Genomic DNA, 13,044 nt, shown 5'->3' on the forward strand with positions numbered 1-13,044 from the left:
GGACTCAAGCAATTCGGAGCTGCAGTGGATCCACAAACACGTCCAGCGCTTCGCACGCATCGAGACAGAACAAGCAGCTCTTCGATCGCAGCGTACGTTCTCATGTTCGCGAGTCCAGTTGTGGCCGTCGTTGTTGTCGTTGCAAGGGTTGTTGTAGTTGCTGGTGTCATGTGTTTGTGATTCTGCGTGCGTTTATGCAATACTAGTGTACCGCATGCCTTTGCACGCGCGTGCCATGCAAACAGCACATGAATGGCACATGGAAAAGCATGCATCAACGCGATTGATTGCGTCAACCTTTTTTCCCGTTCTCATCTCCATCCCCATGCTGCTGTCGTGCTGTGCTCAAGCAGCAGCGCTACCGCGGCGCACCTGCCCACCATATGCGGCGGTGCCAGTGGAGGACGCATCATCGCTGACAGTGGAGCGGTTTCGCCACGAGTACGCCAACCGCCGCAGACCCGTCGTCATCCGTGGACTCAGCGCCGCCGTGCTCGAGGGCGCATGGACGCAGGAGTGGGTTCGCACCATGGTCGGCCATCGGAAGGTGCTGCATTGGCGTCTCGCGATTGCGTGTGCGGTTGCGTGTGCGGTTGTGAGTGCGTGAGTGAATAAGTGAGTGAATGAGTGAATGAGAGAGAGTGTGTGGTTGTGTATGATTGTGCGACTGTACTATATTGAAGCTGCTGCTGTCATTGCAATGCTACATGTGCGAGTGCTGTGTGGAATGAAACCCCTTCGAGTCTGGCAACGCTGCCTCATCATGGCAAATGCGTTGTGCAGGTGACACTGCGCAAGGAGAATCGCAAGTCCTTGCAGTGGGCGCGGCTGGATGCGGCTGAAACCACCACCATATCCGACTTTCTCGACAAGCGACATGCAGCATACAAGGTGCGTCTGTGTGCATACATGTGTGTGTGTGTAAGTACACGCTGTGTTAGACTCTCCATGTGTGTGCGTGTGTGTGTGTGTGTCAACAAATGCACTGTGCTCACATGCTGTTCGCCTCTCCAACAAACACAAACACAGAAGCACTACGTCTTTGACCAGAGCCTTCAACTGCATTTACCAGAGCTTATGGCACACTTCCACATCCCCAAATATTTTGAACATGTGTGTGTGTGTGTGTGTGCTCGTGTGTGTGTGTGCGTGCGTGTGTGTGTGTGCGTGTGTGTGTGTGTGTGTGTTTGTGTGTGTGTGTGTGTGTGTGACATGACGTGCCACTTGCTTTGTTTCTGAACCGCATCCCCTCTTCACACGCCACCCCACCCTTTCCTGTGGTTTGCCACAACGCCACAGGAGTTTCTTCACCAATTGGAACCAAACAGGTTCGTGTGTGCGTATATGCATGTGTGTATCTGCACGCATGCTTTTCAATCACGTGCGTAGAGGTGTTCAATATAGTTACCATCCAACAGACACAGACACACACAGACACAGACAGACACACGCAGACACACACAGACACACATACCATCTCATTCACTCACATGCATGACCTCTCTTTCTCTTGCGCGCAGCAAGTATGCGAGGTCGTGGCCGAGTTTGTTCATTGGAAACGCGGGCGTTGTGAGTGATTTGCACGTGGACGCATTTGCCAGCAACTTTTGGATGTTTCTTGTGAGCGGCGTGAAGCGGTGGATCTTCTTTCCACCCGGTGACACACCGAAACTCAACCCCGATCTCACCGAAGCCGGACAACTTTCGTTCAAGGTGACACTGCTGATGGTGATGGTGATGCATGTAGCATTACGCCTACCTTGACATTTGATGCTCTGCTTATCACATCACATCACGGGCGCATGTTTGAACTTTCTGCTTTAACGTATTACCATGTACACATTACATGCACTCATCGGCTGCATGTGCACTCCTTTCCTACAGGTGCACCCGTTTGACCATTCACCAGGAGAGGCGTGTCCGCATGACTTGTATGCTTGCACGCAACCGCTCATGTGCGATCTTCAAGCTGGCGAACTGCTGTTTGTTCCGTCCGGTTCCCCGCATGCCGTCCAGAACATCACAGACTCCATTGCAGTGCGTTTTGATGGCGTGCAAACGTGTTCATGTGTGTAGCATGAACTTCATTTCATGTTCTGTTTCAGTGCAACGACGGCACTCGCACAGTGACACTCCACCCTCCACGACCCTTCTTTCACACACACACACACACACTCATGCACACGCGTGGCTGCAGGTGTCTGGCAACTTTGTTGACGATTCCAACATCGATGCTGTGCTGGTTCGTCTTCAGCCAACACGTGTGTGTGTGTGTATGTGCTTACCTCGTTCTCACATGCCCAGTGCTGCTTCTTGCCGCTCACACACACACACACACGCACACACACACACACAACACACACACGCACGCGCACACACACACACACACATCTCCAGGAAGCGTTGCGCGTGGACAGGCTTGTTGATCCTGGCGCGGAGGGTGTGTTGCGGCAGCTGAGCAGGCGAAAGGAAACAGCTGTGACCAAAGAACTCGCAGCATCAGCAGCAACGACGACGGCCACGCCTGCAGAGGAGGCAGCAGCGACAACGGCAACAGCAGGAGAGGTAGCGACGCACGAGACGCAGGAGTTGCTGCCAGAGAAACGAGCAAAGCAGGAAGAGTGAGTGTTCCTCTTTGCATCATGTACATCGCGCTGTTGCGAGCTGGCGTTGGTCAGCACTGTGCGGTTGTTGGATGCGAATGGAGAGTTACGGCCACGCGAGTGTCGATGTTTATTCGCACAAACATGAAACAACAACGCCAAACAACCAGCAATGCAAGAACAGAGGAAACACGCACGTAGAGGAAGGTCCCGACCGGCAAAGTCACACATGCACACACCACACGCACGCAATTACCATCCCAAAGAAGGTCAGCTTTTCCAGACAGATAAACGGACACACACACACACACACACACACACACTTGTGCTGTGATGCATCTCGTAAGTGTAACGTTAGAGCGGCATCGTGCTTGCGTGCAGCCACTCCATGACCTCCACCCTGATGAAGCGCGAATCCACAAGCAGACAATACAAGCGGTTTGCGTGAGAAGTCACGACCAATTCGACAAAAACAGAAGTGAGTGAGAGAGTGTGTGTGAGCGAGTGTGCATGTGTGCATGTGTGCGTGTGTGTGTGTCAACTGCAAGGGGTTGTTAACTTTGAGACTCACAGGCCGCGCTCCTGAAGTTGCTGTCCAATGACTTGGCGACACCTGCAGTGGCGAAATGAAGCAAAGAAATACGCGGATTAGTGTGAACGAAACCTCACACCGGCACACATGGCAGGAAGACGCGCACACCTGCACACCCGCACACACACATCCACACACACACACACACACACACACACACACACACACATACACACACACACACACACGCACGTGCAACCAACGCACTGTCGTGATAGTCGTTGATCCACTTGATGTCTTCTGCTGTGAGCAAATCACGATCAATCATCTTCGCCTGTGCACATGTAATCGCAACAACGACCACAGAATATGCGTATGGAAGAGGAGGAGGTGGTGGGTGATGATGGATGGCGTTCAAAAGATGGCATCACAGTGACGCACCATCCACTCCTGTTGTAGCTGTGCGTTCCCACACGCTCCACATGCACCACTGTCACAAGAAACAGCCACCGCCACCACCACCACCACCACCACCACCACCACCACCACCAAATGCTTGGTGTCTGACGGACCTGGATGGGGACGAGCGTGACAGCTTCAAACTGCAGGAATCCGCTCTGCTCCAGCGACGGCGCCACAATCTCCACATTCTCAATGCGAATGCCAAAGTCGTTTTCTTGGTAGTAACCGGGCTCAATCGTCACCACATTGCCTGCATGCAAGCCCTCATGCGTGGCTACACGGTGTGTGTGTGTGTGTGTGTATGTGTGTGTGTGTGTGTGTGAGTGAGTGTAGTTATCACCAATTAACACCAATCATGCGTTCAGCTAGAATCACTCAGCAGACGACAGCCGATGTTGAGAGCGCAGTGCGCACCTGCTCCTTTTTTGAAGGAGAGCAGCATCGGCCCTTCGTGCACGTTGAGGAACGAGCCGACGCCGTGGCCAGTGCCATGCGTGTATGTCAGGCCAAACTGCCTGAAGCGTGCGAGCGCACACGGGTGGGGTGGCGATGCAAAAGAACACAACAAACAAGTCGTCAGGATCGAAGTGCATGGAACAGAAGTGCAAACGCGGAGACACGCGAGCATGCGATGTGTGTGTGTGTATGTGTGTATGTACGTGTGTATGCGCGTGTGTGTGATTGCGGACCAGATTGGGGCGCGAGCGAGAGCGTCAAGCGTGCGACCGTCAGTTCCTAAATCAAAACAAAGAACAGCACATCATGGAGTCAACAGCAGCGGCAACAGCACGAACACAATGCAACACACACACACACACACATGCAAACACAAACACACCCACCGACACACCGACACACACACACACACATGCAAACACACACACACACACAAACACGCAGCTAAACATACAGACACACACCATTGTCCTGCACCGGTACTTTCCCCTCTCCGCTCCCCTCGTCCTGCACCCATCGACACCACGGCCACTGTGCATCACCATCAAACCTGTGGGGAAGATGGAGCGAGCCAGAGCAATGTGGCCCTTGAGAACAGCGGTGAAGGCACGCTTCTCCTCCGCCGTCGGCTCGCCAAAGTGCACCGTTCGCGTCACGTCCGTCGTACCGTCCCTGTGTGTGTGTGTGTGTGTGTGTGTGTGTGTGTGTGTGTGTGTGTGTGTGTGTGTGTGTGTGTGTGTGTGTGTGTGTGTGTGTGTGTGTGCGTGTGCGTGAGTACATGTGTGAGTACATGTGTGTGCGTGTGTGTGAGTACATGTGTGTGTGTGTGTACATGTGTTGGTGGTGGACGCTTGTGTTGACAACGAGGCATACAGCTCAACTGTAGCTAGTAGCATATGTTTGTTGTGTTTGCCCACAAAAAATTGTGCAAAAACATCAAGCGCTTGGACGTACAAGTACTGGGCACCGCTGTCAAGGAGGTAGACATGCTGGTTGTCGACGACTTTGCATGTCGACACATCTGCACGGAGCAGAGCAGCGTCGAGTGTGGGGCGAGAACATGCACACATCAGCACACGAGTCTGCCTGTCACAGCCATGTGCACATCGAAACAGCACGGCAGCCAGTGGCTGAGCAACATTCATTCACACGTTCCAGACAACAACACGTCACATCACATCACATCACACGGCGTGACGACCTGGGGTGTAATGCGGCATTGCTGCGTTGCCGCCAACACTGGAGATGGAAGGGAAACTCAGACTGACGAAATCCTCCTCCTCGCTGGTATCACCACGACACGAAGTTATTGGCGGCGGCGGCGGCGGTTAGGTTGCATTGGTGTGAGTACCACTGGCGAACGTGACAATACGCATACACGGACTGGTCGGCACACATACAGATGGACAAACAGAGAGACAGGCAGACAGATGGACAGAACAGTACAGTGCAGTGCAGACACACACACACACACATACGCACGCACGCACACACACACACGCACACACACATACACACATACATCCACGCACACACACGCACACACACATACATCGACGTACCGTCGAAACTCCTCGACTTTATCGGCAACAGTGATTTCCGTGAGCTTCATGCCCGACCCGCTGATGGTAAGATGAGTGGGTGGTTGATTGGTTCAACGGGGAATGGTGAGATAGCACAGTGTGGTCATGCGTATGTGTGTTGAGGTCCGCGTACAAAGACGGACGGGCCCGTACAGAAAGAGGGACACACACACACACACACACACACACACACACACACACACACACACACACACACACACACACACACACGCACGCACGCACACGCACACACACACACACGCACGCACACGCACACACACGCGCAGTCGGAGAAAGGAACACACGATGCGCACCGCTGGCCGTCGAATTGCGCATCCATCCAGTGAAAAAAGCGACAAAGAGCAACACCATCGCGAATGTGACAGTTTCTGTTCAAAGAGCGGCGCACACGCAGAGAGAGAAGGGGGGGGGGGTTGAGGGTAAGGTGTTCCCACCGGCCAAAAGTGCACGCAAACAAACATGTTCACGATGTGTGTGTATGAGTAGTTATGCGTGTGTATGGCTGTGCCTGTGCCTGTACACGTTTGCGTTTGTCAATGGCAAACTTGTCTGTGTATGTGCGTGTGTATATAGGTGGTTACCGCATGCCCTGCAACTCTGTGTCGTTCTTGATAGCCTTGAGCTCGTTTGTGGGCGTCATCTTCACGCACGCCTGACACAACGCGTGGAAAAGACAAATGGAAACAACAGAGACAGGACAGTTGTGTTGAGAACTGACAAGGTGTGGAACGTTCACACACAGGCGCACAAGCGCACACACACACGCGCGCGCGCGCGCAAGCACAACTGACACGTTGGCGCGAGTTAGCACCTTGTTGCGTGGGATGAGACGCCAGAGGGCCTCCGTGCACTTGTCACCAACCCAGATGTCGCCGTGCTCTGACAGTTTGCATAAACACGGGCTGGAAGGTTGAGAGCCAAGCGCACATCGATCGTGCAGCGCACTCACACGTTAATGGTGGTGGTGGCAAACGATGACAGCACTTGTGTCACACACACACACACACACACACACACACACACACACACACACACACACACACACACACACACACACACACACACACACACACACACACACCGCACGCGCGCAAAAGGTAGTGCTCAATAGCATAACAACACCTGTGAGGATGGGCGCTTGCGTGGCAATGTCATCAAAGAATGCGCCATAAGGTTTCACAGAGACGGAGGACCGCTGGAGGCGTGGAAGGACAGCGGGGGCAAACCTGTGCTCGTCCGTGTAGATGGTGACGGCGTCCTGCGTGACGAGTGCATAGGCCAGAAACACTGTGGACGACAATGACCAAAGATGCACGCCCGCATGGATCCAGGCAAAGTGGAAAAGGGAGATGTAGGGTATGGACTGCAGGTTAGAACAGCAACGTTGGAAGTATCCACGCTGTGCAGCAGTGCGAGAGAAAGGACGGGGACACGCAGTCACATAGAGGCATGCAGAGACTCACAAAAACTCACAACCCATCACGAATACGAATACGAATACACACACACACATAGACACACACACACACACACAGACAAACAAATCCATCACGAATACGAATACGAATACACGCGCACGCGAGCAAGAGGAAGCAAGCGCTGCGGACCTGGGGAGTACGGGACATCGCTGCCCCTGAGGTTGAAGAGCCAAGCAACTTCATCCAGCGCCGTGACGACGAGGGAGGAGCAGCCATTCGTCTGCAACACACCGCGCACAGCCGCCAGCTGTGGGCCGTCACACACACACACACACACACACACACACACACACACACACACACACACACACACACACACACACACGGAGAAGGAATGTGGATGGCAGGACGTGAGAACGTTCAAGGGCAACGCCCCAGCAGCGAAATGGAGCGGAGCCACGCTCTGCCAGCGGTCGTGTCTTGTGTATTAGTAAATTTATGCGCACGCGTGTGCGTGTGTGCGTGTATTTTCGCATTGTGATCGTAGTCATGTTCGTTGAATCAACATCGACAACGAACACCGCACCTTGTCATTCACAGTTTGCCCGGTGTACTTGTCATCCAGCGCAAAGATGTCACCTGAAACACAACAAGAACAACAAGGGCAGCAACACGCACGCCGGGTGTGAGTGGCAGGTGATGACGGCATGCATGGGAGCAGATGCGAGCACAGATGTGAACACACACCCACACCATCACACCACACCACATGCAACCACACCACATGCAACCACACCACAACCAACCAAGCCGCCAAGCAACGAAGCAAACCAAACCCAAAGGAAACTGTCAACGCGAGCGAACAGTAAGTGCAGCAGCGGCGCGCTGACCGGATGGGGCGGGCGGACGATCGCTGTCGCCCCAGAGCTCATCAACGGGGTTCTCCGACACAGGAACCAGTGCAACCTTTGCCTGCAAGCACCAGCCATGACAGCCATTGTCAACAAGAAGAACGTGAGCAGCTTGAAGTGGACGACGGTCAATGGAAGCAGTCACGCACGCGAGCAAGCGACAGCAGCGCCGCTCTGTCGATGACGCATGCACATGCAGCATCCAAATCACACAACAATAAACCGTGTTGTTGCATTGTGTGTTGTTGTTGCATGGTTGTGCAGCTGTTGTGTTGTGTCGTTGTGCGTCGTCACCTTTGCCAATGCGCTGCGCATGGATTCAAATGCAGAGTGCTGCACGTGCCGTGGGTCAATGCCAACCTGAACAGGCAAGTTGTCGAGGGTGTGTGTGTGTGTGTGAGAGAGAGAGAGAGAGTGTGTGTGTGTGTGTGTGCGAGAGAGAGAGAGAGAGAGAGAGAGAGAGAGAGAGAGAGAGAGAGAGAGTGTGTGTGTGTGTGTGAGAGAGAGTGTGTGTGTGTAAGTATGCATGTAATTGGTAGTGCGGGTTGCCAGGCACCGTGGGTCCACCATCTCAACATTTTGACACGGAAGAATAGCATCAGCAGCTGCAGCGAAGAGGCACCTTGTCACCGGGCTTGAGCTCCTTTGTGAGAAACTCCTCCACACTGGGGCAGCCCTGAGACCCTGACGAAAAGGGAGGGAGAGAATGGGTTGAGCTTGCAGGGTCGCAACATGCACAAGACAGCACACACACACACACACACACACACACACACACACACACACACACACACACACACACACACACACACAGCACAAACACAGACGGGCACCTCCCAACACACACCAGTTTTCATGAGCGTCCACTGGCTCGTGTCCAGTTGCTGTTGTGCTTGAACCCAGTAACGACCGTCCGTCCACATTGCTGCCTTTGTCTCCGTGACAACGGCTTCCCCTTGTGTGAGTGGTTGCAAAAAGAAAAGGCGAGAGAGAGAGAGAGAGAGTGTGTGTGTGTGTGTGTGTTTGTGTGTGAGTGCGTGTGTGAGTGCGTATGCGTACGTGTGTGTGTTTGTGTGAGGCAGAGATAAGCGTGTGCAAAGGGGAATGTTGACTGCGTGTCGATAACAGGCAGCAAGCAACAGAGATGATCAGACAATGAACGCATGCGCATGCATCACACGGACCAGCAGAACCCGTGAAGCCAGTGGCAAATTGTCGTCGACGAGCAAACTCGGGCGGGTACTCATTCTAAGTGAGTGAGTGATGAGTGAGTGAGTGAGTGAGTGGGCGAGTGAGCGAGTGAGTGAGTGAGTGAGTGAGTGGGCGAGTGAGTGAGTGAGTGAGTGAGTGGGCGAGTGAGTGTGAGTGAGTGAGTGTGAGTGAGTGAGTGTGCGAGTGAGTGAGTGAGTGAGTGTGGTGTACACAGCAATACCCAAACAAGGAGGACAAATGAGCCAGCAACTACGCACACACATACACACACAGACAAACACACATACACACACACACACACAGACACAGACATACACACACAGACACACACAGACACAGACACACACACACACACACGCGCAACACGCACAATACCTGGTGTTCATCTGCGCTGGGGATGTAGAAGGCATTGAGCCCTACACCACCACCACCACCACCACTATCGGCATCATTACCACTGCCGTCCTTCAGCAGTTGTCGAAACGTCGACAGGTCCATCTTGTGCAATTTTTTCAATTCAAGGGGCCAGGCAGCCGTCGCGGACAGCATAAAAATGGAAATTACTGACGAAATGAGTGGCTGACGAATGTTTGAGCAAAATTTGCGCAAACAATCCGTTGTTGCTTGCATGCACCAAGCGTCCGTTTGTTTTCGCTTGTTGCTGTTGTTGTTGTTGTTGTGCAGCACTTCTGCTCACAATGGAAATACCGTTGTGGGACCTTCGCTGGCGCATCGCAGCCTCGTTCGCAGGGCTCCACCCGTGAGAATTGTCAAGGACCCAACCCGAACGTGGCGAAAATCTCGTCAGGTCAACCGAAATGCGATGGCAAACTTTGTAACGGTTGTCGCCCACGCGCGCACACACCCGCTCGCTCCTCATCAGTCAAAACACACGCCGCAGCAACAGACCATTGTTGTGCACGAGCCAGTGTGCAAGCGCGAGGTCTCGCTCACTCAGTTTTTCTTTTGTTGCTGTGTGCTTTGCGCGCGTGGTGCAAGTTTTTTTGTTTCTCCCGCTGCCTGTGCTGGCTGGCTGTGCGTTGCATCTTTCATTCACTCGCTCTTGCTTCGTGTTGTGTCTATCAGCACCTGCTCTGTCGCACCTTCTTGGTTGGTTGTTGCGCCAAGCCACATCCCCACCCTACCCAATCAGACTTTCATTCATCCCACCACACGCCTTGCTCCAAAACAGCGTGCCTTGCTTCTCCTCCTCCCGCTTGTTCCCGCTTCTTTCTTTACACGGTTGACTATCACCTCCCGTCTCCATCTCCATCACCGAGCGAGCTTCAAAACCGCAACCATGAGGCAGCAAACCACAACAGCGCTGTTGCTGTTGGCTGTGCTTGCAGCGTTCTCCTACCCCGCCGCCATCGCGGTGAGTCGGTTGTGAAGGAGAGAAGGAGGAGGAAGAAAGGGGAGAGAAGGAGGAGGAAGAAAGGGGGAAGAAGAAAGGGGAAGAAGAAAGGGGAAGAAGAAAGGGGAACGCGGCCGGCTCGTGTGATGGATGGCCTGCTCGTACCACCTGGCAAGCCACAACAGCTTCTCATGCTTCCATGCATGCATGGAAAGAGGAGGAGCAAGAAGAAGAAGAAGAGGAGGAGGGAGAGAGAAAGGCACATATTGGTTTACGCGCGTGCTTGCTTGGGTGCCTCACCATCACCTTCTCAACCACCTCTCATTTGCCTTGCACCAACCCATCTCATCCATTACATCAAATCCACGTTGTCGTCATCAACTCACCCATCCATTTCTTATCACGATGGCAGCAAAGCCCACCTGATGGCGTCGTCCTTGGAACCGAGCTTACCGCCTCTGAATTCTTCTCCGCTGTGGTGAGGCAATGTGTTGTGTAGGGCACTGATGCTGGTGACGCGCGCTTTGTTCCGCCCTCGTGCCATCACTCAATGCGCAACCACTCATCAACCACCCAATGTGCAACCACTCACATTCCTCACACGCACACACACACACACACACACATCAGAACCTTGTTGAATGCGGCGATCTGACCGATTCAAACTCCGGGTACTACTTTGAGAGCGGCGGCGCAACAGGCCTGAACCGCGAGCGTTGCGATATCGGTGAGCATTTCCCCTCACCCACCCACCTGCTTGCGAGCTACTCTGCGACACGTGCTTCTCAGTTGTGTGAAGTGAGTGGGTTCTCGTGTTCTCAATTCCACGCAAGCTGTGTGTGTGTGTGTGTGTGTGTGTGTAAGCGTCATAGTTGTATGATGTGTCTCACGCACCCACACCAACTGATGCGCTGTGCCGCTTTGCTTGCTTGCATTTTCAGGTGGAACATGCCAGTGCCGTCGCTTCTCCGAATGCTCCGATGGCGGTACGGATGCTTGAGCCTGAGACTGCAAAACTCTTTTTAGGGTCGCGTGCCTGCTTGCATGCTCCAAGTGTCACATGGTGGCGGCTCAAAGCGCCTGTGCGCCTCAACTCTGAGACCGGCTCTCGTCAAACAGTGCCTCACACGTATGTATCCCTGCCCTACGTTGTTCGAATACTGAATGTTGCAGATTGCTTGCGCGTGTGGCCGTGCACCGTCGAGGGTGGTGGCACCAACAAGAACTGCAAGGCCATCGCCAACTGCACCCAGAACATCTTCGATACTCCCATGCGCGTAAGTTCATGCTTGGTTCAAGTGTACTTTGCATACATGCACTGCCACTACCAGAAACTCTGCGTGTGAGTGAGTGTGTGTGTGTGTGTGTGTGTGTTTGTGTGTGCGTGTGTGTGCGTGTGTGTTGTGTGTGTGAAGGGTGACAGCCATCTGCACGGCGTCAAGTGTGCACAGCTGCATGGATTGCTCAGCGGTTTGTGCATTCGCTGCAATCCCACATATGCCTCATACGTGCCTCACGGTGATTGTTTTCGCTTGCTGCTGCTGTTGGCTGTAGGTTGAGGTGGCGTGCGACCGCCAGAACATGACGGACAAGAACGATGCCGACCTCGACCTGTTTGGCGAGAAGTGGAAGCAGGCCCTCGCTGATGACTGCGGCATTGGCAGGGTGAGTGTGCATGCATGCACGTGTTAGTGTGTGCGTGTGCTTGCTCTTTGATTTGCTTGGGATGCTGATGAACGGTCGTGCGTGTCAAGTGTCGTGTGTCAAGTGCCATTTCACGAACAACACCCGTGCTAACCAGCATTTCGCTCTGATTGTGTGGGTTTGATTTGCTTCCATCAGGTGTGCCGCTACAATGGCGATACGCACGAGACCATCCAGGTTCTGGCATACGATGCTTTCGTCACGTACACCCTGAACGACGCTCACGTCGATGACATTCAGGCGTGCGCAACGTCAACGTTGTTCCGCTTCAACCGTTGCACGGTGACGGGCGCTAGTGTGTTTGTCTCCACAACAACTACTACAACTACAACGACAACGACAACAACTACGACAACTACCACGACTACTACGACTACAACTACGACGACTACGACTACAACAACAACTACAACAACTACTACGACAACTACAACAACTACTACGACAACTACAACAACAACAACAACAACAACAACAACAACAACAACAACAACAACAACAACAACAACAACAACAACAACAACAACAACAACAACAACAACAACAACAACAACAACAACAACAACAACTACCACGACGACGACACTACCACTATTACGACGACGACGACCAATACTACTAACACGACGACGACTACGACGACTACGACTACGACGACGACTGCGCCACGTCGACTATTACTAAGTACTACAAATACTAGGAAGGCGAGCAGTAGCGCGAGGGGGGGAAAGGGTAAGGGGGACAGCGACGAGCGTGAGGATGACGACTACGAGGTGCTAGGATGAGTA

At 53.3% G+C, this 13,044-nt stretch overlaps 3 protein-coding genes across 3 annotated transcripts in view; 2 read left to right on the plus strand and 1 right to left on the minus strand.

Moving 5' to 3' along the window:
- The window catches only part of PTSG_07831 (uncharacterized protein), a 3,433-nt gene extending 669 nt beyond the window's left edge, over nt 1-2,764 (plus strand). Inside the window, exons 2-10 of the mRNA XM_004991578.1 lie at nt 1-92; nt 354-547; nt 784-891; nt 1,030-1,113; nt 1,300-1,328; nt 1,521-1,713; nt 1,885-2,037; nt 2,198-2,242; nt 2,398-2,764. The exon at nt 1-92 is cut by the window's left edge and continues 299 nt beyond it. Of these exons, the coding sequence (XP_004991635.1) occupies nt 1-92; nt 354-547; nt 784-891; nt 1,030-1,113; nt 1,300-1,328; nt 1,521-1,713; nt 1,885-2,037; nt 2,198-2,242; nt 2,398-2,625 (1,126 nt within the window). The 3' untranslated portion in view covers nt 2,626-2,764. The remainder of the gene's footprint in view (nt 93-353; nt 548-783; nt 892-1,029; nt 1,114-1,299; nt 1,329-1,520; nt 1,714-1,884; nt 2,038-2,197; nt 2,243-2,397) is intronic.
- A 193-nt stretch (nt 2,765-2,957) lies between these two features.
- Nucleotides 2,958-9,696, minus strand: PTSG_07832 (uncharacterized protein; the record flags this gene model as incomplete). Its single annotated transcript, XM_004991579.1, has 22 exons — nt 2,958-3,003; nt 3,175-3,216; nt 3,399-3,469; nt 3,708-3,871; nt 4,012-4,112; nt 4,287-4,332; nt 4,604-4,725; nt 5,008-5,074; nt 5,255-5,333; nt 5,612-5,675; nt 5,951-6,025; nt 6,239-6,309; nt 6,469-6,536; nt 6,780-6,944; nt 7,265-7,382; nt 7,662-7,714; nt 7,966-8,047; nt 8,281-8,346; nt 8,609-8,670; nt 8,828-8,935; nt 9,165-9,234; nt 9,574-9,696. The coding sequence occupies 22 exons, from the start codon at nt 9,694-9,696 to the stop codon at nt 2,958-2,960; spliced, it is 1,863 nt and encodes a 620-aa protein (XP_004991636.1).
- An 802-nt stretch (nt 9,697-10,498) lies between these two features.
- The window catches only part of PTSG_07833 (uncharacterized protein), a gene marked incomplete at both ends in the record, with an annotated part of 4,192 nt that continues 1,646 nt past the window's right edge, over nt 10,499-13,044 (plus strand). Inside the window, 7 exons of the mRNA XM_004991580.1 lie at nt 10,499-10,573; nt 10,965-11,030; nt 11,183-11,279; nt 11,494-11,538; nt 11,726-11,829; nt 12,107-12,217; nt 12,395-12,538. Of these exons, the coding sequence (XP_004991637.1) occupies nt 10,499-10,573; nt 10,965-11,030; nt 11,183-11,279; nt 11,494-11,538; nt 11,726-11,829; nt 12,107-12,217; nt 12,395-12,538 (642 nt within the window). The remainder of the gene's footprint in view (nt 10,574-10,964; nt 11,031-11,182; nt 11,280-11,493; nt 11,539-11,725; nt 11,830-12,106; nt 12,218-12,394; nt 12,539-13,044) is intronic.

Source organism: Salpingoeca rosetta (genome assembly GCF_000188695.1).
Source record: "Salpingoeca rosetta unplaced genomic scaffold supercont1.19, whole genome shotgun sequence".
NCBI classification, from domain to species: domain Eukaryota; class Choanoflagellata; order Craspedida; family Salpingoecidae; genus Salpingoeca; species Salpingoeca rosetta.